The 25,685-nt window shown below is 50.9% G+C and overlaps 1 protein-coding gene and 1 long non-coding RNA gene across 2 annotated transcripts; both read left to right on the top strand.

Annotated features, from left to right (window-relative positions):
- Positions 1-117: 117 nt before the first annotated feature.
- On the top strand, positions 118-4,004 carry SPACDR (sperm acrosome developmental regulator). Its single transcript, XM_007186645.2, has 3 exons — positions 118-1,231; positions 1,495-1,821; positions 3,542-4,004. The coding sequence occupies exons 1-3, from the start codon at positions 1,178-1,180 to the stop codon at positions 3,773-3,775; spliced, it is 615 nt and encodes a 204-aa protein (XP_007186707.2). The 5' UTR covers positions 118-1,177; the 3' UTR covers positions 3,776-4,004.
- An 11,238-nt stretch (positions 4,005-15,242) lies between these two features.
- On the top strand, positions 15,243-16,919 carry LOC130704813 (uncharacterized). The gene is made up of 3 exons (XR_009005289.1): positions 15,243-15,278; positions 16,415-16,519; positions 16,864-16,919. It is a non-coding gene; the product is annotated as an uncharacterized LOC130704813 (long non-coding RNA).
- Positions 16,920-25,685: the final 8,766 nt, after the last annotated feature.

Below are 25,685 nucleotides of genomic sequence, written 5' to 3'. Positions count from 1 at the left end.
ATGCGGGACCTGCACCAACAGTTTCCACCTGTGGGAGAAAAACTTGAGGCTGTGGGCTCCCCTGGAGATCTTGTCCAGACTGCAGAGGTTTAATGTGGCTCAGAGTGGAGATGCGGAAGGAAAAGGGAGCCAGCGGCCTGGGTCCTGGGAAGGGGCAGGAGAGGCAAGGCGTTGGGGGTGGGGGGGCGGGGGGCTTCGGCCCACGTGCTGGTGGGGGACAGGAGAACAATGGAGCCTTTGGTGATTGTGCAGGATCCAACCCCAGCTTCCCAGCGTGTCCCCTCTGCGGGCTGGATCCGGGTGGCTGCTTGGGGGTGGGGCGGGGGGCCCTGAATGGGCCCCTTGTCTCAACGCTGGGTGTGGGCCAGGCTCCCCGGGCACACGGTGCCCTCGCCAGGCATGGCCGGCCTCTGTGGCCTCCACCCCCAGCTGGCTGAGGATGGGGCCCCGTGGGTGAGCAGGCCCCTCCCTGACAGCCTCGGCTCCGGCCTAGCCGGAAGAGGCAGGTAGGGAGACGGACCCCATCTAGTGGGGAAGCGGGGAAAGAAGCAGCCTCCACTTCAGGAGAACCCCGGCCCCACTAGGGGGGACCTGCTGAGAGTGGGATCCTGGAGGCAGACCTGCTTTGGACTCCCCGCCCTGTGGCTCCCTAGATTTATGACTTGGGCAGGTTCTTTGGTTTTTCTGAATCGCAGCTTTCTCCGGGGTAAAATGGTACTGACAATAATACCTACCTGAAGGGCGACTGGGAGGGTTACATGACATCAGACATGGGAAATGCCCGAGGAGTACCAGGCGCTCAATAAATGTTAGTTTTCCTTCCTTGGATTCGGGGGAAGGAGGGCCAAGGGCGCAGGGATTGGCTCCGGGGATCCGGGAAGGGTCTCGGGGGTTGGGGTCAGGGCCAGGCAGGCTCTCACAATGGGCTAGAACCCTCCCTCCCTCTGAGTTCTCATCCACTTTGACTCCTCTCTCTGTCCCAGGGAGGGGAGGAAGGGCCTAGGATGAGTCACTGGGGGGATCTTTCCTCCTGGATTCTCTATTTCTTTCTTCACCGCTGCGCTAGAGGCTCCCCAGAGACCCCTGAGGTGGCGGCCACTGGCCTGCAGCCTGTCCTCCTCCCCACTGAACTAAATGCTGGTTCTGCCCCCTACTTGGGGCTTGTGTATCGGGAGAAATGGCTGTGGTCATGAGGTTCTTCCGATGGATTTGGCGCAAGATTAGTCGCTGGGTGAGTTTCAGAGATCGCCCCTTCCTCTTGTCCTGCTGGGGTGGGTGGTGCTGGTCAATGACCTCTAGGTCACAGAAACCCGCACTTCCTCACCTGGCCTCCCTCCTCTCCTGGCCACCTGTGGCCAAACAAGACGGAGAGGGAGGTGGTGAGGGACAGGACAGCTGGGGAGGAGGCCCTTCTCTGGGCCTTCCTTTCTCCTGACTGTTGTCTCTTGCTCTGCCCCTCTCTTCTGTCTCTCCTCTCCCTGTCTCGGTTCTTAGGTTTTCTTCTGGAAACACAAAGCTAAGTCAACCATCGTAGAACACACTGACTCCAAGAAAAATGAGTTGAAGGTGGAGAAGACTTCCAAGGTGTCTGAGACTTTCAAGTTGGTTGAGTCCCCCAAGGAGGCTAAGGTCTCCAAGATGGATGTGTCCTCCAAGGTGGCTGGCCCCTGCGTGTTGGCCAAGACCACCGCGGACAGGGCTGTGGCGGAGGCGGGCCATGGGCAGAGAGTGCTGTTGCAGCTGCCCCGGACTGCCGTCAAATCTGTCTCCACGCTCATGGTCTCCGTCCTGCAGTCTGGCTGGCAGATGTGCAGCTGGAAGGTCAGCACCTTGTCCCCCTCCTATCCCCCATGACTCATTCACGCTGGTGGGAATGTAAAATGGTGTGGCCACTCTGGAAAAACAGTGTGGTCAGTTCTTCTAAAACTAAACATGCAATTATCGTATGGCCCAGTGATTGTACTCCTGGGCATTTATCCCAGATAAATGAAATTTTATGTTCACACAAAAATCTGTACGTGAATATTCATAGCAGCTTTATTCATAAGAGCCCAAACCAACCCAAATGTCCTTCAGTGGGTGAGTGGTTAAACTGTGATATATCATGGAATGATACTGCTCAGCCATAAAAAGGAACAAACTATTGATATATGCAACAACTTGGATGGATCTCAAGGGAATTATGCTGCGTGGAAGCAACCAATCCCAAAAGGTTATATATCGTATGATTCCATTTATACTATATACCATTCCAGAAATAACTAAATTAGAGAAGTGGGGATCCAATTAGTCGTTTAGTGGTTGCCAGGGGCTGCACATGGAGGGAGAGACGGGGGAGGTGGGTTGGTTATAAAAGGGCAACATGAGGAATCCTTGCGATAATAGAAATCTCCTGTATCTTGACTATGGTAGCTGGATACATAAACCTGCACATATCATGTAAAATTGGGAAGAATTCAACACACACACACACGAATACAAGTAAAACTGGAGAAATATGAATACAGATCAGTGGATTGTATTGATGTCAATATTCTATGATACTACTAGAGTTTTGAAAGATTTTACTATAGGGGGAAAATAGGTAAAGAGTATAAGGACTCTATTATTTCTCACAAGTGCATGTGAACCTGCAATTATCTCAGTCAAAATTTTAATTTAAAAAGGGAAGTGTCTAGATCACTACCAAGTCAATTTATTTTGGTTTTGAATTAGGTATTACTGCATTAATAATAATTTTTGAAAGTTCACCTGGGGAATTCCTTGGCAGTCCAGTGGTTAGGACTTGGCGCTCTCACTGCCGAGGCCCAGGTTCACTCCCTGGTCGGGGAACTGAGATCCCACAAGCCGCACGGTGTGGTCAAAAATAAAATAAAATAAAATAAAAATAAAATATTCTGGGCAGGGAGAGAGGCATCAGGTAGAACAAGTTAATGGATTGGAGTGATATTTAAGAGGTAGAATTGTTGTCCCAAGTGGTTGATTGCATGATGGTGAGGGGCGAGGGAGAGACAGACGTGAAAACAGGCTGGAGCCATTCCCTGGAAGGAGAGCCAACTTAGGGGAGAAAGTAATGACTTTAGGGCGTTGGGACAGGATGAGTTGAAGTGTCAGAGGGACATCTGCAGGGAGATGTCTAGGAGGCAGTGGGATATACAGGCCTGGAGGTCAGGCGAGAGCTTTGGGTTGGAGACAGAGTTGAGGGTGTCATTCTGGCCTTCATTTTAATGCACTCTCCATGGAACCCTAGTGGGGACTCAAAGGTGGGTCGGACATGGTCCCTGTCTTCCAGGAGCTTGCATGCTGGTATTGAAAACAGATGAGTCCGCAGAACAAATAGTGCATAAAATGTGGTATGACAGGGTGAACACAAGAGTAGAGACAGCCCGAGAAGGCTTCCTGGAGGAGGCGTTGCCCAAGCTGAGGCTTGACAGAGCAGGTGGAATTAGACAAGCCTTTGCCGTTTATCTGCAGGTGGTTCCACCAGTGGTTTCCCCCTAGACCAAGCTGTTCATCTGTGCTCGTCTTCTCTCTTTCACAGTCATCTGTGAGTTCTACCTCAGTCACCTCCCAAATGAAGAGCGGGTCCCCTTTGGAGTCGAGAGGGACTGAGATACTGCGGGAAGTGTACCTGGTGCTGTGGGCCATTCGGAAACAACTGCGGCAGCTGGCCCGCAGGCAGGAGAGGCGGCGACGGCGCCACGTCCGGGCCCACACCTGTCCCCAACCTGACCCAGTTCAGGGCTTGAAACAGGATTCCCCGAGTCCCCTATAGGGGGGAACCCCACATCCTCAGAAAGCCCCCACCTCACTCTTAGGTAAGGTTGATAGGAGAGGTTAGGGCAGCAGGCCAGGAGTTGTGGGTGAGGAGAAGTTTTCATACCATCACCTCTCATCGGGACCCCAAGGCCTGGCCTGGGGTCCCACGTACTCCCCTTCATTCCTTTTATTCAATTTGTAAAAAATTATCAAAATGTTGGGAAATAAATATCAGTTATTTCTGAGTAGAGGTAGAGTGTATTTGTGGATTGGCCCGAGGCACTGAGGGGAACTTGGGTGGGATAGGGAGGGGCACCTGGGGCGCCGGCCCAAATATGTGTGGGAGTAACGGGGCGGGGGTGGGGTGGTGGCGGGCAGGCCCCCACACACTTCTAGGGGCTGAATTGCCTTTGGCAACTGTGCCGGGCCAGTAACGGTAGTCTCATCGGCACCGGTTCCTTGAGGACATGCCGGGTACCAGGTGCTGAGCCCGGGCTCTCGCTGGAAATCCTACAAGACAGACTGTTGCAGATGTTACGGGACTTGTCCAGGGCCCTACGGAGAACGAGACCTCGATGGAAATTCCGCTTCCGTAGCCGGTCCACTGCCCTGCCTCTCTGGCGCTCTTGGGCCCGGCCATGGCGAGGGTCAGGGTCTCTCAATTGGCGGACGCGGACACGCATCAGGCTCTGTGGGCCCCGCCCCTGCCGAGGGCGGCCGAAAACTACATCTCCCAGGGTTCCCGGCGGTGAGGCTGGGCCGCGGGGCGCAGAGGGCCCGGACCGGGGGCCGGAAGGGTCGCGGTCGGAGAGCGCGGGAGGGTGTCGGCCTGGCGCCGCGGGAGCAGCGGCGGGAGACCGTGGCGATCTGGTGCGAGGTTCGGGGGCGGGGGCAACACGAGGGGAGACCGTGGAGCCTCAAGTCCCCTCTCCGCCTTAGCCTGCCTTCTTGCCGGGCCACGCGAGGGCGCAGAGGTGGCTCCCCAAGGAAAAGCAGGGATATTTCACGAGACGGTAAAATTCGGGGATGTCAGAATTCACAGGGCTTGGAGGTGGGGGAAGGTGCAAGGCTTGGCAGCCGCGCCCGAGCCTAGGGGGCAGCAGAGGCCCTGGGAGCGGGGGAGGGACGGCTGTGCTACTGGGTCTTGCTCACCGAGAAGTTAGGTGTGAGCAGGAGGCGGTGGGCGTGAGCAAAGCTGGGAGCCGGTGAGGAGCAGCAGGGATGGTTTGCTGGAAGCGCCCAGTTCACTAGAAAAGTCAGCAAACTCTCCTCCTGGCCCCCAACCCCACCCCCCGCAGCTCTGGCAAAGTTGGACACCATTGCTGGGAATTTGAGTGGCTTTTCCCAGAAGTCCGGAGCAGCCCCCGGCTGCCCTGCCCGATGCCCTACAGCTCTGCTACCCTGAACCTATTAGCTGTGCACCGCACCCCAACATTTACAGCCCTCGTAATACCACCCACCACTTATTAAACACCTACTGTGACTATTTTTATGTCTTGTTCTAAGTACTGTAATTCTCACAGTGGCTTTATGATGAAGTATTATCACTTCCATTTTTTAGAGAGGAAAACTGAGGGACAGAAAGGTCATGTTTAAGGTCGTGCAGTTTTCATTCATCCAACGAATGTCTAGCTCACACAGGACATGTTACATACATGTTACATAGCAGGTGTTCAATATATGAATGTGGTGGCTTCTCCAGGAATCAGTTCTGAGGTTAGCCTGAAGCCAGTCAGGCCCTCAAAACATTCTAATACACAGTGGCTCAATTCTGGGGCTTTCAATCACCAATTATTCACCACATCTCCATTGTGTGCCAGGAACTGTTCTGAGGCCGAACAGGCCATGGTGGGTCTGTCCCAGGAAGCCTGGAGGATTAATGGGTCCCAGGGTTTTGGAGTAGTGCCTCACTGTCTAAGGTCCAGAATCAGCCCCTCCAAATCCTTAGATATGCGCCTTTTCCTATTGGGGACCTAATAGGAAATTTCAGTGAGAGGAGGGTAGGAAGGCTGGGCGCCCCTGAGGGTCACTAGTAAATAACCTTGCAAGTAGCTACAGGCCCAGGAGCCAATGGGCTTGAGGCTGTGGGCTTGTGGGAAGGAATACACCTCCCATTTTTCTCTGGCTTCTTCAGCGTCTTTAGGATGTAAGGGGAGGAAAGGAAGAAGGTGAGTTCAGCCAGCAGCCAGGGGAGCTGCTGGCAACTCCACCGTCTCTCCCTCCCCAGACGTGATGGAGTCCTGTCTGGGCTTGGCCAGGCGGGGGCAGGAAACTCATAAACTCATGGGAGAGAAAGGGACGGGATGGAGGGGGAAAGTCCATAGAACTTGCTTTTCCTAGATGTCCCAGTGCACCCAGGCAGCCTCCTTCCTCCCCATCCCACGTAATCTAGTCCAGAGCCCTGGAGAAGGCCCGTGTTGGGACGTGAGGACGAAATTCCCAACTGGGGGGAAAGCATATAGGATCTCCTGGGGTGGAGATTTGTGTGGGGGGTGGGATTCTTACCCACCCAGCCCTTTCCTGGTAGAGAGCAGTGGGGGACAGTGTGACCCCTGGGGAAATCTTCCTCCTGATGAGTCTTTTTTTTTTTTTTTTGGCCGCGTTGGGTCTTCGTTGCTGCATGCGGGCTTTCTCTAGTTGCAGAGAGCGGGGACCACTCTTCGTCGCGGTGCGCGGGCTTCTCATTGTGGTGGCTTTTCTTGTTACGGAGCATGGGCTCTAGGCGCGAGGGTTTCAGTAGTTGTGGCATGCAGGCTCAGTAGTTGTGCCACATGGGCTTAGTTGCTCCACGGCATGTGGGAAATTCCTGGACCAGGGCTCGAACCTGTGTCCTCTGCAGTGGCAGATGGATTCTTAACCACTGCGCCACCAGGGAAGTCCCCTGATGAGAGTCTTGAGCAAAAATCCCACCTTGGCCAAAAAAAATAGAAAAAGAGAAAAAAAAAAAAAAAAAAGGGACTTCCCTGCTGGTCCAGTGGTTAAGAATCCGAGTTTCCATTGCTGGGGGTGCAGAACTGCTGGTTGGGGAACTAAGATCCCGCATGCCACGTGGCACAGCCAAAAGAAAAAAAAATCTCGCCTTGGCAGCTCGGTGCTTTATGTCCACCTAGAGGGGTGGGATAGGGAGGGTGGGAGGGAGACGCAAGAGGGAGGAGATATGGGGATGCATGTATATGTATAGCTGATTCACTTTGTTATACAGCAGAAACTAACACACCACTGTAAAGCAATTATACTCCAATAAAGATGTTAATTAAAAAAAAAAATCTCGCCTTGGACACCTTGCCTTCCTGTCCCCATCAGACCCCAAGCACTTCCCCTCCCCCAAGGCTGCTGGACTCCATGAGGCAGTGGTGGTAGGGTTATAGGTGGGCCCAGCTGGGACCAGGGGTCTTGATTTTCAAATCCCACCCATCCTAATGGGGTGGGGGGCCCTGGAAGTGTGGGGAGCAAAGGAGAGTGCTGGTCCCAGATGCCCCTGCTCTATTCTCAGTCCTGCCTCATCTCCCCTCCACCCCTTCATCATCAGATTTCCTGAAAATGTCAGATCTCTTCTTTTTCCCTGGGATCCCCCTACAATCTATTCATCACACAGCAAAACATGTCACCGCCTTGCTTAAACCTTCCAATGGCTTTCCATCGCCCTTGGAAAAAAACCCCAAACTGTCCCCTTTGTTTTAAATGCCCTTCTCTCAGATCTTGTCATGGTGGGCTCCTTGCCCCTCTGGGTTCTGTACAGACGTCGCTATGTCTTCATGGGCTCTTTCCCTGACCACTGGACCTGCAGATTGGGAGAGAGCCACTGTCAAGGTCATCCTCTATCTCTCACCATGCTTTATTTTTTCATAGTGCTTAACAGTATCTGAAATTATCCTATTGATTTGTTTATCAGTATACTTGGGTGGCAGCAGTGGAATGCAGTAGTTAAGAGCATGGGAAGTGGTTTAAGTGAACACTTCCTTGATGTGTAATCTTGGGTAAATTGGTTAACCTCTCTGAGCCTCGGTTTCCTCGTTTGTGAAGTGGGGCATGGTAGTAGTACCGGTGTCATAGGTCTGTCATGAGGGTCAGGGAGATGACGACTGGCACACCATAAGGGCCTAATAAATGTTATGTGCTTTTATGATGCTAATGGTTATGATCTATGGTTTATGATTATTATCTCCGTGGCCTAAAAGAGTGCTGAATGAACCAGAAAGTAAACCTTCACTAGTGTGTGGGAAGCACTTTCCAAACAGCTCTCTGGTGGAGGGAACGCCAGTTTTGGAAGTGACAAAGCATGCCATGTGCCGTGAGTAACAGGAAGAGTACTTGAGAAAGAGTCAGGAGATCCTGGTCCTTTTCTCAGTATTGCTGCCACTTTGCTGTGGGACTCTGGTGAATCCCTCTCCTTCTTTGGGCCTCAAGCTCTTCAGATAAAATGATGGGTTGAAACAGCTGGTTGATCTGTCCCCGGCCAGCTTCTAGGGGGTTCCAGTCGGGTCCTGTGTTCCCTTTATCCACTGCATGCTTTTCAGGGTTGGGGACACATGGTGCCTCTAGCTCCCTCAGCTCTGCTTGCTAACAGTTCAAAGCTGCCACAGAGAGAGTTGACCCAGGATAAAATATTCTTGGTTTAAGCCTTTGAACCCAGAGACAAAGTCCCAGCCCTGGACACCGGATCATCTTTCTACCCCTGTCCTTCCCTCCCCTTCAGCCTCATCCACGTTCGTATTTGAGCCCTGGGGGAGGAGAGCCAGTCCTGAGCCCCACTGTGGGCTGGGGCAAAGGCATGAAGGTCTTGGCCTCAGATACGCTGGAAGTACACACATGGATGTGCCTGTGTGTACTTGTGGGTCTCTGTAGTTATATTTTAACTTGTTCCTGTTTTCCTCTCAGGAGTGGCAAGACTTGCGATTAATTAGAGGAAAAGGTTGTAGGATGGCAGGGCTGGCATTCTCTACCCTCTACCTAAGGGAAGATGTCACCTGTCAAATGAGATGTTAGTCTCTAGGACTGTTGTAGGGCTAGCTTCCTTTGTCTACCCCCTCCCCCCAAAATAGGCACATGGTCCCCCAGGACTTGAGGGAGGAGGGGGATGAGAGGAGAGCACCTTTGGGATTCAGAGGGCTGGAGCTCTTCCAAGGGGCCAAGAGGGCTGCAGGCCTGGGAGCAGGTGTTTCTGGTGGTGGCCTCATGCTGAGTCCTTTGTCCCCTGGGTCATTGCTGCCCAATTTGCCAGCGCTGTCTACTCCTTACTGGAGCTGCCTATCTGCTCACTGGGTCAGTCTGGGGGGACAGGGTAGACCGGCTGGTAAGGCCTCCAAGGGAGGGGCTCTTTTCTTCCCTTCTCTGTCCTCTTTGTTTCAAAAGCTGAGCCTACCTGCCCCACACCTGTCTCCCAGCTCACCTGGGATGCTGTGTCTGTCTCCCTGCTAAAGCTGAGGCCTGGCCTTCCGCCAGTCTCCCTTTCCCTCAGTTCCTCCTGGAGCAGGTGGCTGCAGAGGGGCAGGGTTTGGAAGGCGGGGATTGGTCTTTTTGTGTTGAAGGAGGGGTCTGTGCCTTGTGTAATGAGGTGTGATGTGGGCTGGGCTTGCCCAAGCTGGGGCAGATGGGGCCCTTAAGAAGGTTGGTTCCCAGGGTGCAGGGAGGTCTGCACCACCCTTCTCTGGATTTCTCTCCTCTCCTCTAAGTTTAAGACCCAGTTGTTTTTCTTTTACCGTTTATATGCTCGGACAATTTTTCTAGTCTTTTCTAGAGACCCACAGAGTTAAAGAGTTTGCATTCTGGAGCCAGACTGCTGGGTTTTGAATCCTGGCTCTACCACTTACTAGCTCTGTGGCCTTGGGCAAGGTGCTTAACCTCTCTGTGCCTTAGTCACCTCACCTATAAAATGGAGATGATATGGGAATGATGTGAGAATTTAATGAATGAATGCATCGAAAAAACTTAGAACAGTACTTGCTACGTATTATGTGCTGTAGACATGTTTGGTTTTGTTATTATTTCTTTGTCTAGAAACTCTTTAAATGTGAGAGGCATCGGCCCTTTATGATATGAGTTGCAAATATTTTAACACAGTCCTCTGTTTTTTAACTTTTATTTAGAAGCAACGTGGATTCATATGCAATGGTCAAAAATAATAGAGCTCTTGTATACCCTTCATCCAGATGTTACTCAGTGGTAACATCTTGCATAACTACAGTACAATAGCACCACCAGGAAACTGACATTAATGCACTCCACTGACCTTATTCAGATTGCACCCATTTTACATGTACTTATTTGTGTATGTGTGTGTGTGTATTTAGTTCCATGTAATTTTATGACATGTAGATTCCTGTGACCACCGCCACCACAGTCAAGATACAGAACAGTTCCATCAAAGGGATATCTTGTGCTGCCCTCTTATATCCTTAGCCATATCTTTCCCTCTCCCCTCCCTAACCTTTGGCAACTACTAACCTGTTCTCCCTCTGTACAATTTTGTCATTTCAAGTATATAATATAAATGGAATCCTGTAGTACATAGCCTTTTGGGATTGGCTTTTTTTCATGCAACATAATTCCCTTGAGATTCATCCAAGTTGTGCATGTATCAACACGTTCTTTTTTATTGCTGACTAGTATTCCATGGTATAGTTGTTCCACAGTTTGTTTGACCAGCCATTGAAAGACATTTGGGTTTTTCCAGTTGGGAGCTCTTCCAAATAAAGCTTCTACGAACATTTGTATGGAGATTTTTGTGTAAGTTTTCATTTCATGCACAAGAGTGCAATTGCTGGGTCACAAGTTAAGTGCATGTTTCATTTTGTTAGAAACTGCCAGGCACTTCCCTGGTGGTGCAGTGGTTAAGAATCTGCCTGCCAATGCAGGGGACATGGGTTCGAGCCCTGGCCGGGGAAGATCCCACATGCCGCGGAGCAACTAAGCATGTGTGCCACAACTGCTGAGCCTGCGCTCTAGAGCCCACGAGCCACAACTACTGAACCCGCGTGCCACAACTACTGAAGCCCGCGTGCCTAGAGCCTGTGCTCCGCAACAAGGGAAGCCATCACAATGAGAAGCCTGCTCACCACAACTAGAGAAAGCCTGCACACAGCAACGAAGACCCAACGCAGCCAAAAATAAATAAATACATTTATAAAAAAGAAAAAAAAGAAACTGCCATACTCTTTTCCAGAGTGGCTGTTTCATTTTACATTCCCATCAGCAATGTGTGAGTAATCCAGTTACTCCACATCCTTACCAGCATTTGCTCTTATCACTATTTTTAATTTTAGCCATTCTGACAGGTGTGTAGTGATATCTCATTCTGGTTTTAATTTTCATTTTCCTAGTGGTTAATGCTGTTGAACATCTTTTCATTTATGTTCAAATAATTGCCATCCGTTTAGCCTCTTTTTTTTTTTTTTTTTGGCTGTGGCACGCAGCATGCAGGATCTTAGTTCCCCGACCAGGGATTGAACCTGTGCTCCCTGCAGTGGAAGCGTGGAGTCTTAACCACTGGACCGCCAGGCAAGTCCCCATATAGCCTCTTTAGTGAAATGTCTGTTCATGTGTTTTGCCCATTTTCTAATTGGATTGTTTGTTTGTTTTTTACAGTTTTGAGAGTTTAAAAAAATATTCTTTATATATATATATGTACTTTGTTGGAGATGTTGTTTGCAAATATATTCTTCCAGTCTGTAGCTGCCATTTCATCCTCTTAGCAGGGTCTTTCACAAAGTAAAAAATTTTAATTTTGATGAGGTCCAATTTATCAAGTTTTCCTTTTATGGACTGTGCCTTTGGTATCAAGTCTAAGAACTCTTCCCCTAGGTCTAGGTTCTGAAGATTTTCATCTATTTTTTTCCCTATATTTTATAGTTTTGTATTGAAGTCTATGATACATTTTGAGTTAATTTTTGTATAAGGTGTGAGGTTTAGGGGAAAGTTCATTTTTTTGCTTATGGATGTGCAACTGCTCCAGCACCATTTTTTGAAAAGGTCATCCTTTCTCCACTGAATTCCTTTCACCCCTGTGTCAAAAATCAGTTGGATCTAATTCTGAGTTCTCTATTCTGTTCCATTGATCTATATGTCTGTCCCTTGCCAATACCCCACTGCCTTGCTTACTGAAGTAAGCCCTAACACTGGGTAGAGTGATTTCTCCCACTTTATTCATTTTAGCTGTTATTTTATTTTTCAAATATACAATACAGTATTATTAACTATAGGCACCATGCTGTACATTATATCCCAAGGACTTATTTTATAACTTGAAGTTTGTGCCTTTGGACCCCCTTCACTCAGTTTGCCCACCCCCTACCCCTCTGCCTCTGGCAACCACCAATCTGTTCTCTGTATCTATGAGTTTGGTGTTTTTCTTTTTTAATTCCACATATAGGTGAGATCATACAGTATTTGTCTTTCTCTGTCTGACATTTCACCTAGCATAATGCCCTCAAGGTCCATCCATGTTGTTGCAAATGTCAGGATTTCCTTCTTTTTTATGACTGAATAACATATACACATATTCATTATCCATTCATCCATCAATGGACACACTTAGGTTGCTTCCATGTCTTGGCTATTGTAAATAATGCTGCAATTTATTTATTTATTTATTTTTATTTTTTTATTTTTGGCTGCATTGGATCTTCATTGCTGCACACGGACTTTCTCTAGTTGCAGCGAGCGGGGGCTACTTTTCTTGCGGTGCACGGGCTTCTCATGGCGGTGGCTTCCCTTGTTGCCGAGCACGGGCTCTAGGCGCGCGGCCTCAGTAGTTGTGGCTCGCGGGCTCTAGAGCGCAGGCTCAGTAGTTGTGGCATACGGGCTTAGTTGCTCTGCGGCATGTGGGATCTTCCCGGACCAGGGCTTGAACCCGTGTCCCCTGCACTGGCAGGCGGATTCTTAACCACTGCGCCACCAGGGAAGCCCAGTGTTTTTATATCTTTTGGACAAATCTCCAGAAGTGGGATTGTTGGATCATATGGTAGTTCTATTTTTTAATTTTTTTTTTAATTTTATTTTTTTGGCCACGCCACGATGCTTGTGGGATCTTAGTTTCCTGACCAGGGATTGAATCCAGGCCCACGGCAGTGAAAGCACCAAGTCTTAACCACTGGACTGCCAGGGAATTCCCTGGTAGATCTATTTTTAATTTTTTGAGGAACCTCTCTACTCTTTTCTATAGTGGCTGCACCAATTTGCATTCTCATCAGTGCACAAGGGTTCCGTTTTCTCCATGTGCTTGCCAACACTTGTTATTTCTTGTCTTTTTGATGATAGCCATTCCAACAGGGGTGAGGTTATTTTACATTATTTTATTTTATTTTTTTACTACACAGATATATTTTTGAAAATTTTTATGGGGTTAGATAGAGATTTCTGTGTAACTTGGAGCGTGTCATCTCTCCACTTAAGATCTTTTCAGGGCATCCTGTAGCATTTAGGATGAGATCCAAACTCCTTGCCTCAGCGCCTGGCTGTGGCCCCTGTCCACCTGCCTGGCCTCATCTCTCCAGGTGTCCCTTTGCAGGCACTTCTGCTGTGCCTGGCTAGTCTCAGTTCATTTCCTCTTGCAAATGCTGATTGTTCTGTTTTGAAAGTGGTTCCCCTACATTTTTCACTTGGCTTGCTCTCATTCCTCCTTCGGATTTAGTCTCTAGCTACCTCAGAGAGAGGTGCCTTCCCTGAATTCCCGTCCCCCTGTCCCCTGGGCTTTGTTGAGGGCTGTGTCCCAGAGCTCACCTCAGCACAGTGCCTGACATGCACAGGGCAATAGGGTTTGGGGTAAGGAAGGATGACTCAGGTAGGTAGTATGTACCCTTGGGTCCTAGTCTGCCCACCCAATGGGGTCAGACTCCTTCCGTTTGGCATCCTGTCTCTGGCTCCCCAACTGTGCTCCCTTTCCAGGCTGTGCTCCCCTCCCCAAGGGAACCTTTAAGACCCAGGAGCCAGTGAGAAGAGGCAGAAAGCTGGGGGCTGCGAGGAAGAGGCAGAGGAGAATGAGCACTGTCCCGAAGGGCTGCTGACCCCTGTCTCAGGCCCACTCCACAGAAGTGGGGGTTAGGGGGTGACAAAGGAGAAACCCAGCTCTGAAGTAGACAGGAGTGGGAAGTCACAGGTGGGACCCCTCATCCCTAACAGCCCACCTAGATGTGTTGTTTTCCTCACCACCCTGTCCTTCACCTGAGGGCCCCCTGAAATGTGCTATGCAACCCTCCACCCCGTCAGCAGCTGTGGCTTGACCTGTGTGTCCCTGCCCCCAAGGAAAGGGCTTCCCCTGGGGCCTCCAGGCAGCAGTGACCAGGTGCCTGGGCACCTGTGTGGCACCCCCCCTTCTCCTCTCAGGACCCCGTGGTCCTGCCTCCCTCCTGCTCTTCCTGTAACACCCAAGTGTCCTTCCTTCTCCTAGTCCCTGTGATCTAACCAGGAGACTCTGGAGCCAATCAGAGAGAAGTCAGGGTGACTTCCACTCCAATGTGAGTGGGAGCGAAGGAACGAGGGGTCAGGACCACGTGAGGAATAGGCTTCTCTGTCTTCTCTTCATGAACTCTCTGGGCAGAAAAATTGGTACCCAGCAAAGCCAGTCCCCTGAACCTAAGGCAATGCGGGAGGGGGGCTTCAGAGCCCCATCCTGCACTTCTCAGCAGTGCATGGGAGGCTGAGCCAGCCCAGCCTTTGGATTCAGAAGGACCTGGTTCAAATCCTACCCTTCCTGGCTGTGTGACCTTGAACAAGTGAGTTAACTTGTCTGAATCTCACTTTCCTTATCCGGGAAAAATGGTAAATATTTATTTCACATGGTTGTATGAATGTGAAGCACCTTGCACAGGGCTTGGTACCCAGTGAATTGACAACAGGTGAAAACTCTTCTCCAAAATGTATCATTAAAGAAGTGGTTCTGCCAGTGTGGTCCTGGACCAGCAACATAGCATCCCCCGAGACAGGTAGAAATGCAGACTCTCAGACCCCACACCTCCTGAATCAGAACCTCTGAGGATGCGGCCCAGCAACCCATTTTAACAAGCCCACTGAAGTTTGAGAACTGCTGCCACTTCGAATGAGAATGTGGACGATGAGATTCTGAAGCCTAGGAGACATCAGAACCACCTGGAAGCTTGTTAAAAATACAGATTCCTGGCCTCAAAGCCAGAGATTGAGGTGGGACCTGGGAATCTATCTTTTAACCTGCGATTAGTTTGATGGGGGACCCTGCACCAGAGGCTGCCCTGGGGGAAGGTCATGGAAGACGCTTCGAGTCATAGAAGGCTCCAGCCTGGGGAGCTGAGGGCTTCCCATGGGTGGAGAATGGGATTTCAAGCTGGAGAAGGGAGGAATTTGGACTTTACCCTAAAGTCCCTGTGGAACGGGGAGGAGTAGTGCCCAATGAGGGAAGGGCGTGCCCTCCGTGGACACCTGCCCAACCCCGTGACGTCACCCCACGAGCCGGGACCCCTTGCGCTCCGTCCGTAGGGGCGTGGCCTCTGGGAAGTGGGCGGTTTCTCCCGCCTCCGCCCTCGGTCTAGTCGGACCTCTCTCCACGACAGGTGGGTGCGGGTGGGGAGAGGCCTGGCCCGAGGGCACCGAGCGCAGGGTGGGACCTGTGGGGGCGGAGGGGTCAGCGGGGAGGCCGCCGAGCTGGGGCACCTGGAAGACCGGTTGCCTCGCGGTCCTGAGCTCCGGGGGCGCTGCGGTGCGCGGACGCCGTTACTCCCGCGTCGGCTCCGTGGCCGTCTCGCCGCGCCTCACTGGGCCTCGGGTTTGGGAGCTCGCAGCAGCCTTACGGGGACGGCGGCGGAGATGCGGGGGGCCTCGTGGCGGTGACCGCGAACAGGCGTACCATCGTGAGCCCCTGAGCCCCGATCGAGGGGCCGGGCTCCCCCCGCAGCCCCGACGGCGTTAGCCGATGGAAGATTATGGAGGAGCTCCTATCCCTTATCCTTAAACACTCAGGGTCACCCGTGGTGACACGGGCCATTGGAGACACTGGTTTCACGGGACAGCTAATCTCTAGTTAAAACAACTCAACAAGCGAGTGAAACCATGTCCTTTGGCCTGGAACAGCCGGCCTCTCTCCCCCTCTTTCCCTCTCTCTGTGCTGCCCTTGTTGCCAAGTCCACCACCATCGGGCACTTACTTCATGTCGAGCGAGATTTGCATCAGCTTCTCATTTAATCCTAAGGGCAGGCCGTCCCTTAGGCCCTAAAGGCATCACCTCCATTTTCCAAATCAGTAAATGGTGGTTTAGAGGGGTTCAGTAACTCCGGCAAGTTTCCAGTTAGTGCTATGAGAGTGAAAAAATGTCTGCCAGGCCGGTGCCCTTGTCACGGACCACTGCTTTCCCCACCTCTCTGACTGGACCCAAGGGTCCCTCCTTCTCTCTCCCGGAGCCCCCCTCCTCCAGCCCTCTGCTTGCCATTGTGCAGGTTGTACACTGCACAACTCCAGTCGACAGATGTATAGAACCATTAGGGCAATTTTCCATCAGATGGCAATAAAGAGCTTTGAGGAAGGGGCACACTTTTCTCATTTGCACAGAGTAGCCTTCTAGGCTGCCCTGCTGTCCCTGCAGCCATCTCCCCACGTTTCTTTTTCCTCTCCCTGGCACAGAACTTGTTCCTGGTGGGTGGATCTGACCTCATCCACCCCTTTAGCTCTCATTGCACCCACTTCATGCTTCTAGGGTTTTCTCTCCTGCCAAGGAGCAGCTGATCTTCAGCATCCAGCATCCCCCAAACCTGCCACTTCTGAGCTGTATCAGGAGACCTGCTGCTTCCTGTTCTGTCTGGTAGGCCTGGCTGTCGTGGGCATGCTCTCTCTACGCAGTCATCCTGAGCTGCTGCTGCTGCTGGGAGTGAGGCTGGTGGAGGCTGGATGGGGAGGCTGCCTCGGCCGATGGGGAGTGGGGGATGCTGGAGTCCTGGGGAGAAGTGGAAGTCCTGGATAGGAGAGAGGAAGGGGCTGGCTGCAGGAGATGCCAAGGAGAGGGGACTAGCCCCTGGTGGTGGCAAAGGACTGAAATAAGTGTGTGCGTGTGTGTGTGTGTGTGGTGCTGGGGAAGGGGATGTATTGTCTGGAACAGAAGGTGCTCAGAGATCAACTAGTATAGCTCCCCTCCCCCCCATTTTACAGATGAGGAGACTGAGGCCCAACGAGGAAAAAGATGGTGTTGCTGGGGGCCCAGGGATCCGCTGATTTCTGGTCCCAGGCCCAGTCCTCTGTGCGATGTGAGTCCCTCCTACTCCTCTCCCTGTCCCCCAGAGGCTGACTTTGGACCTGGGACTGTAGATGTGGTCTCAGTGCTATGGTCACAGCACACTGCTGATTGGTGTCAAAAGGCCTCTTTCTCCACCGAGTTCACTTCCTGCTAGACTACCCAGTCCCCGCCTGCAGCCTCCTCTGTCCCTCCAGCCCAGAATCAACCCAGCCTCAACCCTTTGTTGCCCGGGTAGCAGCCTTTCTTCGGCCTGGGATGCCAGCAGGAAATGTACTGGGCATTTGGGGGTTCTCTCAGGTTGAAGGACTGACACCATGTGTGTGTGGCGAGTAACTTGCAGGCAGGGGGCTGGTTCCTGATTGCTAGGTCTCTGCTAGCAGCCTATGTTTCCTAAAACTTAGTGTCTAAGGCTTCAGTTTCTTGAGTACCCCTCCTGGTTGCCACGGCAGCCTGACACTTGCTGAGCATGATTGGTGACCAGCTGGGTGGCCACCCCCAGAAGCTTAAGATCTTGGGGGCCCCTGGGTGGGCATGGCTGGATGTAGACCTACCCCATCAACTTCTCCACACAACAGGCCGTCCCATGGCCACCCCTCCCCTTGTGCTGTCATGGCTCCTGCTTCCTTCTCCCCACACAGAGGGACCCACAGGGGGGCCAGTCATTCCTCTGTAATCCCAACACCAGGCTCCCCTCCCCAGTGCCCCCAACACTCCACCTGTCTCCCACCACCCACCCTTTCTCCTCCTGCCTTTGCCCCGGTTTCCCTTGGCAACTCTCTGGAGCCTGGAGGAGCCCTCAAAGGAAAGATGGTCCTTCATGGCCAAATCCTTCCCACCACAGGGCCTCCAGTCCCAGCCCTCCAAGGATGGGGATGCAGCCAAGGTGAAGGTGTGGGTGAGATCCTGGGGGACACGGTGGCCTGAGCCTGAGGTGCAGCCCAGACCTTTCCTTCAGCTATATTAGTTTTCTGAGGCTGCAGTAACAAATTGCCACCAACTCGGTGGCCTAAAACAACAGAAATTCATTCTTTCAGGGTTCTGGGGGCCAGAAGTTGGAAATCAGTTTCACTGAGTTGAAATCAAGGTGTGAGCAGAGCTGTTCTCCCTCCAGAGGCTCTAAAGGAGAATCCATTCCTTGTTTCATCCAGCCTCTGATGGCTGCTGTCACTCCAATCTCTGCCTTTGTCACGTTGTCTCTTTTTCTTCTGTATCAAGTGTCCTGCTGCCTCCCTCTTTTAAGGTAATTGGGATTGAACCTGACATCTTTGAGAGGTCAATTATCACACCAGCCTTCCCCCAAATACACACGTAAGTGTTGATCGCTTAGTCCAGCGGTCCCCAATCTTTTTGGCACCAGAGACCGGTTTCATGGAAGACGATTTTTCCACCAGCGGGGGGTGGGGGGGCTGGGGGTGCTGGTTCAGGAGGTAATTTGAGCGACAGGGGGCAGCAGATGAAGCTTCGCTCGCTCGCCTGCTGTTCACTTCCTGCTGTGTGGCCCTGTTCCATTACCGGTCTGCGGCCCCGGGGGTTAGGGAGCCCTGGCTTAGTCTACAAGTTGTGGGAATCAGCCAGGAAAGGAGTTGAGAAGTAAGGAGGAAAGGTCCCAGGACCAGCTCTAGGCCAGACTCTCAGTAGCTTCCAGGTAGGCTCACCTGGGGGTGGGGATGAGGGGCATGAAAGACCAGAAGGGTGACTGCATTTCTCCCCAAGTTGTGCAAACAGAACTTGCCTAAAGGCCTCTTTCATGCCACCTGCCCTGCTCTCAGGTTAGGAAGCACTAGGGATTGTGGGTAAGAGCCTGGGCAGTCACACAGACCTGGGTGTAGACCGACACCTCACCCCTTACTAGCTGTGGTTCTCAAAGTGTGGACCAGGGGCCAGCAGCATCAGCGTCTCCTGGGAGTTTATTAGAGACTCAATTACTAGGGCCCCACTCCAGACGTACTGAATTAGAAACTCTATGGTGGAGCCCATCAACAAGATCTCCAGGAGATTCTGATGCGTGCTGGAGTTTGAGGGCCACCGTCTTAGACTCCTCAGAAATGTGCATGACAGCACCCACAGCAAACACACAGTGTGATTGGTAGGATTAAACAAAGCTGTGTCCCCAGAGGACTTAACTGCAGCCCTAGATTTTCAGCGTAGGTGCTCAGGACATATTTGTGGGATGAATGAAAGAGCTTTACAATGAGTAATGGAATACAAGTGGTGTGGTTTTCATTCACTCAGCCAACAATTACTGAGTGCTAGGTCCTGCCTGGGGCAGTTTTGAAGGTGATTCACTCCAGCTCAGTACACAGCTGAGAGAAGGTAAATTGATAGTCTCAATGCGGGGTGAGAAATGCCCCAGCTGAGGGATGGTCAGATGTGCTGAGGGAGCCCAAAGATGGAAGGAAGGAAACCATTGTTGACTTAGGTGCTTTCACACATGCATTATCTTTTAGATCTACAAAAAGAGCCTTAGAGTGTAGTCCCATTTCCTATACCTACTTGCTGTGTGACTTTGAGCAAATCACTTGGCCTCTTTGTATGCGGATGTATTTCCCCATCGGCAAAATGGGGATGATAATACCACACAGGGTTTTGTTTCAAGCAGTTAGCGTAACCCCTAGCATATAGTGGGTTCTGAAAGATGTTAAATGTCTTCTTGTAATCCTCCCAGCAATCCTGTGATGTAGGTGTTACATTTACTTTTTAAAGTCTCAAAGGAGCTAAATGTGCTAGAAACCTAGGCCAATGTCAGTTATTGCAATCTGGCCCAACTTTAGCATTGAGCTCCCTGGCAGCCACAGAAAAGGAGGAAAGGTGATGGTTACCTGGAGAGCTGCTTAATTTACGTAACAAAAGGAGACCACCTGGCTCCTTGGGGGACCCTCGGCAGGGCTACCCCCAGGCTGGCCGTCTCACCTGCCCTCCCTCCTGCTCCAGTTCCCAGCTAGTGCGGTGGTTGGCTTGTGGGAAGCAGAGTTGTTTCAGTGAAGGCGCACCTGAGTCACACTCAAGGGGAGGGGACGTACACTGCGCCTCTCAATGGAAGGATTGCCAAAGAATTTTGGGCCAAGTAAAAAAAAAATCATCATATTAGTCAAATCCTAAATTGTCAGAATCAGGGATAGTGTTTAAAACCTGAAAAGAATACTTTTTTCTTATTTGGCAAATATTTATCTTCTCTCTCTGTGGTGGGCCTGTGCTGGGCTCCGGGGAACATGGCCACCCTCTTGCCTGAGCATAAATGGCGGGTGGGGAGAGAAAGGCTGGGCACCACACAGAGGAGGGTGCCTTGGGCTCAGGCCCTGGCTCTGCACCTACCAGCTGCTAGCCCTGGGTCAGTTTTCTCATAGACTCTAAGATCCCCTCTGCATTGCAGGTCCTGGGAGAAGGCTCAGTCTGTGCCTGGGCACCTCTTGGGGGCAGCTTAGGGGAGGTGGGGAGAGTGTGAGGGCAGAGACACAGGTTGAGATAAAGGGGAAGAGTTTGGGAAGCTGGCTCAGGCTTTGCCAAGGGAGGGTGGTGGTCTGCGGAGGCTGGGATCCCCCGTCCCAGTAGTTTTTGGGGAGGAGAGTCCTATTGCCCCACCCGAGCTTCCCATAGCCTCAGCAGCGGTGAACACCAGTGGGCTCTGAGCCAGGGTTCCTTCTCCACCATCTTGGAACCCCCTGCAGCCTCAGGACCAAGGCAGGACCTCAGAGCTTCAGTTCCCTCTCAGGCCTTCTCCCTTTTACCCCCGGCCCTGATCCCTCCTCAAGTTTCTGCACAGCTGCCCAAGCTGAGGTTATTGCTGGGGAACGTGGCCCCCACCTCTTGGTCACTTCGTGATGTCCCAGCCCCCAATACCTTGTCTCTGCCCCCTTTGACCCCCCGTCTCGCCTCTTCGCCTAGAGCACCTCTCATCCCTACCTGGAAACTTTCTGTTTCCCATCCCTTCAAGCATTCCCCCTCCTCTCCTTCCCCCGCCCCACCCTGTCTTTTCCTGTTGTGTTGGCATTTGGCAGATGGTCCTGGGACCACTGCAGAGAGTGGAGTCAGAGGGACTCTGATCCTTCTCTTCCACCAGCCAGCCTCGGGCTGTGCAAAGACCTCACGCCAGCATCTCCCTGTTTGATCTAGAGGTTTCTGCGGAATCACCCTTCACCCTAGGGATCCCCCAGCATATCCTGTGTGCCCACCCTCATTGAGTAACAGACTGCCCCCATCCCATTTTTTTGAGGTGCCGACTCTCAGCCAGGCAGAGATCTGTTAGGACCTGTATCCCAGGGTAAGGCCAGCAGTTTACCATGTGTCCCTCTGCATAGTTAAATTTCCCCTACCCATGGCTCCATCTTCCTGGTTTATGGCCATATGTTTTGTGGCTCTAACCCCACCCACCTTGCTCATGGCCTCTATCCCCTTTCTTGTAGCTCCAGTGGTTTTTGACCAGCCTCTCCCCAGGCTCTTTTAGGCCCTAACCAATGGGCATCAACTTCTGTTCCCTATGTTGACATCAAGGACATCCCCTCCCCAGCAAGCCCAGGCTTGCAATCCAGTACTCGCCCCTTTGCCAAGCCCAGCTCCACTGAATTCTCCATACCTCCAACCCTGAAAACCTGTTTCTCTCTGTTTTCCTAGTTTCATCCAATTTCCCCTTCTTCATTCTCTACCCCACCCAGACTGTGGACAGCTTCTTCCGAATGAGACCTTATTCCCTACCCTCAACTCTCCTTCACCCCAGAAGCTGGTCTCATCCCGTATCCCTGGAGACTCAGACAAGGGGTGTCATCCTGGCCCTCCTGTTCCTTTCCCTGCTTCTGGAGGGGCCAGGCCGAGGGGCTCAGAGTCAGTGCGTTGGCGGGCAGCCGGATCTGTGCCCTCGCCTCCAGATGTCGGTCTGTTCCTTCTGGGTTGAGAGAAAGGAGTGGAGGGCTCAGGCCCTCTGCTGGGGGGTGGTTTACCCTGCCAACCCCTGAGATTAGGTAGGATGGGAAAGTACACTGGGGCTGGGAGCCTGGATGTGTGTGTGGCTGGGGGGTGGGTTACAGCTGTTGAAGTGCAAGGTCAGCCACTCCCATCCTCCAGCACCCCCTGTGTGACAGGGACACAGTGTGGAGGTGTCTCTGGGTTGACCCCTCGGCAGCAGCCAGTCTGGGAGTGGGAGACGGGAAGTGAGGGGTCCCTGCACATGGGGTTTGCAGGGGGTGGTGGCGGAGGGTTGCTGCCTCATCTCTTTGACGTGTCTGGGCCCTATTGGAGGCGCCTTCCTGGATGGAACCTTGGCTCTTCCCCTGCCTTCTCAGCTGGGGCGGGTCTTCCTAGCTGCCTGCTGCCATGGTCCCAGTCACACCACTGTGCTGGATGCATGCTGGTGCTACTCAACAGCATGGTCCCTTGAAGGACCTCTGACCCTGTCCTGTCTACTGTCCCACCTTAGCCCACCTATAGTGTCTGGCCCAGCAGAACCTCAGGGATGACCCTGAATGACCCCTTCCAGCACCTAGCCTTGTCTTTCCCAAGCCAGGATCCGTGTCTGGGATTGCCTGTCCTAGATGAGTAAAGGGAGCACCACTGCCTGGTGAGTCTAACCCACCAAGACAAAACCCAAGAGCACGAAGCATGACCTCTTCCTGGGGGTCTTCTTGTGCTCCTTTCCCTCTTCCTTCAGCATTGTTTCTTCTCTCCTCTCCCACCCTTCCCAGGATGGGAAGTGATGCAGAGGTGGGACCTCCCCAGCCTGGAGAGTGGAGGGAGGGGCTCGTTGATGAGGGCTCGGGCAGGGCCCCCTCACTTGGCAATCTCAGTTAACGGGGTTCGGGGAAGCTTCTCTGTCTCTCCTCTCCTTTGCTTTGAGTAGGTGGTGGTGGGGGGGGGGTCAGTTCCTGGACCACATTTACAATCTCTCTCCTCACTCCCTCCTCCTGGGTTCCCCCTTCGCACCTTCTACTGCCCCCAGTCAGGGCTTGGTTTGGTGTGGTGTGTAACTGGAATCCATCTTTGCAGAAGAGGGTACAGCTCTAGAACATGCCGCCATGAGGGGACTCTGAAGTTCAGGATAGAGAAGGAATCTTCCTTGCTTATCAGTTCCGTCTTAAAGGGGGGACTTTTTTTTTTTTTTAGAGAGGAAGAGCAACATCAAATTGTATTAACATAAATATGTACATGATAATTAAAAAAAAAAAAAAAAAAGAGCACAAGCAATTCCAGCCAAAAAAATCCTAGGCAGAGTGGAGGTTGGACTGAGACCCCTCATTCCCTCACCTCCACTTACCCATCCTCATATTCATATTGTTTCTTTAAAGTTGTTCGGTGAACTTTGCACTTCTTGGAGGCCCATAACATAAGCTGGCAAACAGAATGGCTTGTTTTTTTTTTTTTGGCCCATGCTGCGTAGCTTGCGGGATTTTAGTTCCCCAGCTAGGGATCAAACCTAGGACCCCGGCAATGAAAGCGCCAAGTCCTAACCACTGGACCGCCAGGGAATTCCCGGTAATGGCTTGTTTTAATCTCTGTATCCAGGCCTAAGAAGAGGTAGCGGCCAGATTTTTTAAAAATGTTTTATAGTTATTCTTTTTGCTTAAAAATTAATTATTTAATTAATTATTTTAAACGAAATACAGTTGATTTACAATGTTGTGTTAGTTCCAGGTATACAGAAAAGTGATTCAGTTATACGTACATTCATTGTCTTTACATTCTCCTCAATTATAGGTTATTGTAAGATCCTGAGTATAGTTCCCTGGGCTATATAGGCTATATGGTAGGTCCTTATTGGTTACCTATTTTATACATAGTAGTGTGTATATTTTAATCCCAAACTCTTAATTTATCCACCTCCCTTTCCCCTTTGGTAACCATAAGTTTGTTTTCTGTGTCTGTGAGTCTATTTCTGTTTTGTAAATAAGTTTATTTGTATCATTTTTTTAGATTCCACATATAAGGGATATCATATGATAGCTGTCTTTCTCTGTCTAGCTTATTTCACTTAGTATGATAACCTCTAGGTCCATCCATGTTGCTGCAGATGGCATTATTTCATTCTTTTTTATGGCTGAGTAATATTCCATTCTGTATATATATATATATACACCACATCTTCTTTATCCATTCATCTGTTGATGGACACTTAGGTTGTTTCCATGTCTTGGCTCTTGTAAATATTACTGCTATGAACATTGGGGTGCATGAATCTTTTCCAATTATGGTTTTCTCCAGGTACATGCCCAGGAGTGGGATTGCTGGATTATATGGTAGTTCTATTTTTATTTTTTTAAGGAACCTCCATACTGTTCTCCATAGTGGCTGTATCAATTTACATTCCCACCAACAGTGTAGGAGGGTTCCTTTTTCTCCACACCCTCTCCAGCATTTACTGTTTGTAGACTTTTTGATGATGGCCATTCTGATTGATGTGAGGTGAAGTGGCTAGATTTTAAGACTGCGGAATTGAGTTTACTGAATTCATGGCTAGCGTTCCTGTAGGGCATTTATATCCATCATCACAGCCCAGGCCTGAGGGTTGGGGGATAGGGTGCAGTTTCAAGTTTCAGCTCCAACACTTCCTGGGTGCCAAAGCTATCTCAGCCTCCTTTAAAAAAAAAAACCCAAAAACCCAAAGTTTTTTTTTAATCATAGAAATGTTCTAATACATACAAAAGTAAAGAAAAATATTATGATAAACCCCCATGTACCCATCACCCAGCTTCAACAATCACCCACATTTGGCTAATCTTGTTTCCTCTATACACCCACCCTCATACACTGCCCTTCTTCCCAGCCCCAGCATTACTTTTAATTAAAATTTTTATTGAGATCACTGTAGGTTCACATGCAGTTGTAAGAAATAATACAGAAACATCCCTCGTACACTTTCCACAGTTTTCCCCCATGGTAACTGCTATAGACTGAATATTTGTGTCCCCTGAAAGTTCCTATAATGAAACCTAATCCCCAAAGTGTTGGTATTTGGAGGTGGGGTCTTTGGGAGGTGATTAGGTGATTAGTGCCCTTACAAAAGAGACCCCAGAGAGCTCCCTTGCCCCTCTCACCATGTGAGGGCACAATGAGAAGATAGCCACCCATGAACCAAGAAGTGGTTCCTCACCAGACATGGAATCTGCCAGGACCTTGATCTTGGACTTCCCAGCCTCCAGAACTGTGAGAAATCAATTTCTGTTGTTTATAGCCACCCAGTCTGTGGTATTCTGTTAATAGCAGCATGAACCGACTAAAGCAGTAACATTTTGCACAACTACACTATACTGTGACAACCAGGATGTTGCCATTCACATAATCCACCAATCTCATTAACATTTACCAGTTTTGTACTCGTGTGTATGTGTATGTGTGTGTGTATGTATTACGTTCTATATAGTTTTTAAAATTTTTTAAAAACTGTACTTATATGCAGATATTTATTTTTTATATAGATGAATATTTTAGTGGATCTTCGAAGGGGAAAAAGGCACAAAAGGCCGCAAGGCGGAATGAGGCTGCTGTCGCCCAGGCAACCACGGTCGCCTAGGAGGGAGCCCGAGGCTGGAGTCAGCGAGCCACGCCCTCACTCAAACTGGGGAGCTCCGGTCCGAGTTCGGAGGCGACGGAACACCCGGAGATGCTGTGGAGGCACGGAGTAGGGAGGTCCAGTATGGGGACGCTGTACCGTTAATAGGGAGGACTGGCACACTCCACAGATTCCAGCGGAGGCCAGGTGGTGACGATTGGATAGGGCAACGACGCCGTACTGCAAGTTTCTAAATGAAAATGG

This window comes from Balaenoptera acutorostrata, chromosome 15 (assembly GCF_949987535.1).
Source record: "Balaenoptera acutorostrata chromosome 15, mBalAcu1.1, whole genome shotgun sequence".
NCBI classification, from domain to species: domain Eukaryota; kingdom Metazoa; phylum Chordata; class Mammalia; order Artiodactyla; family Balaenopteridae; genus Balaenoptera; species Balaenoptera acutorostrata.
The sequence above is the reverse complement of the archived record's forward strand: the minus strand, read 5'-3'. Positions and strand labels throughout refer to the sequence as shown.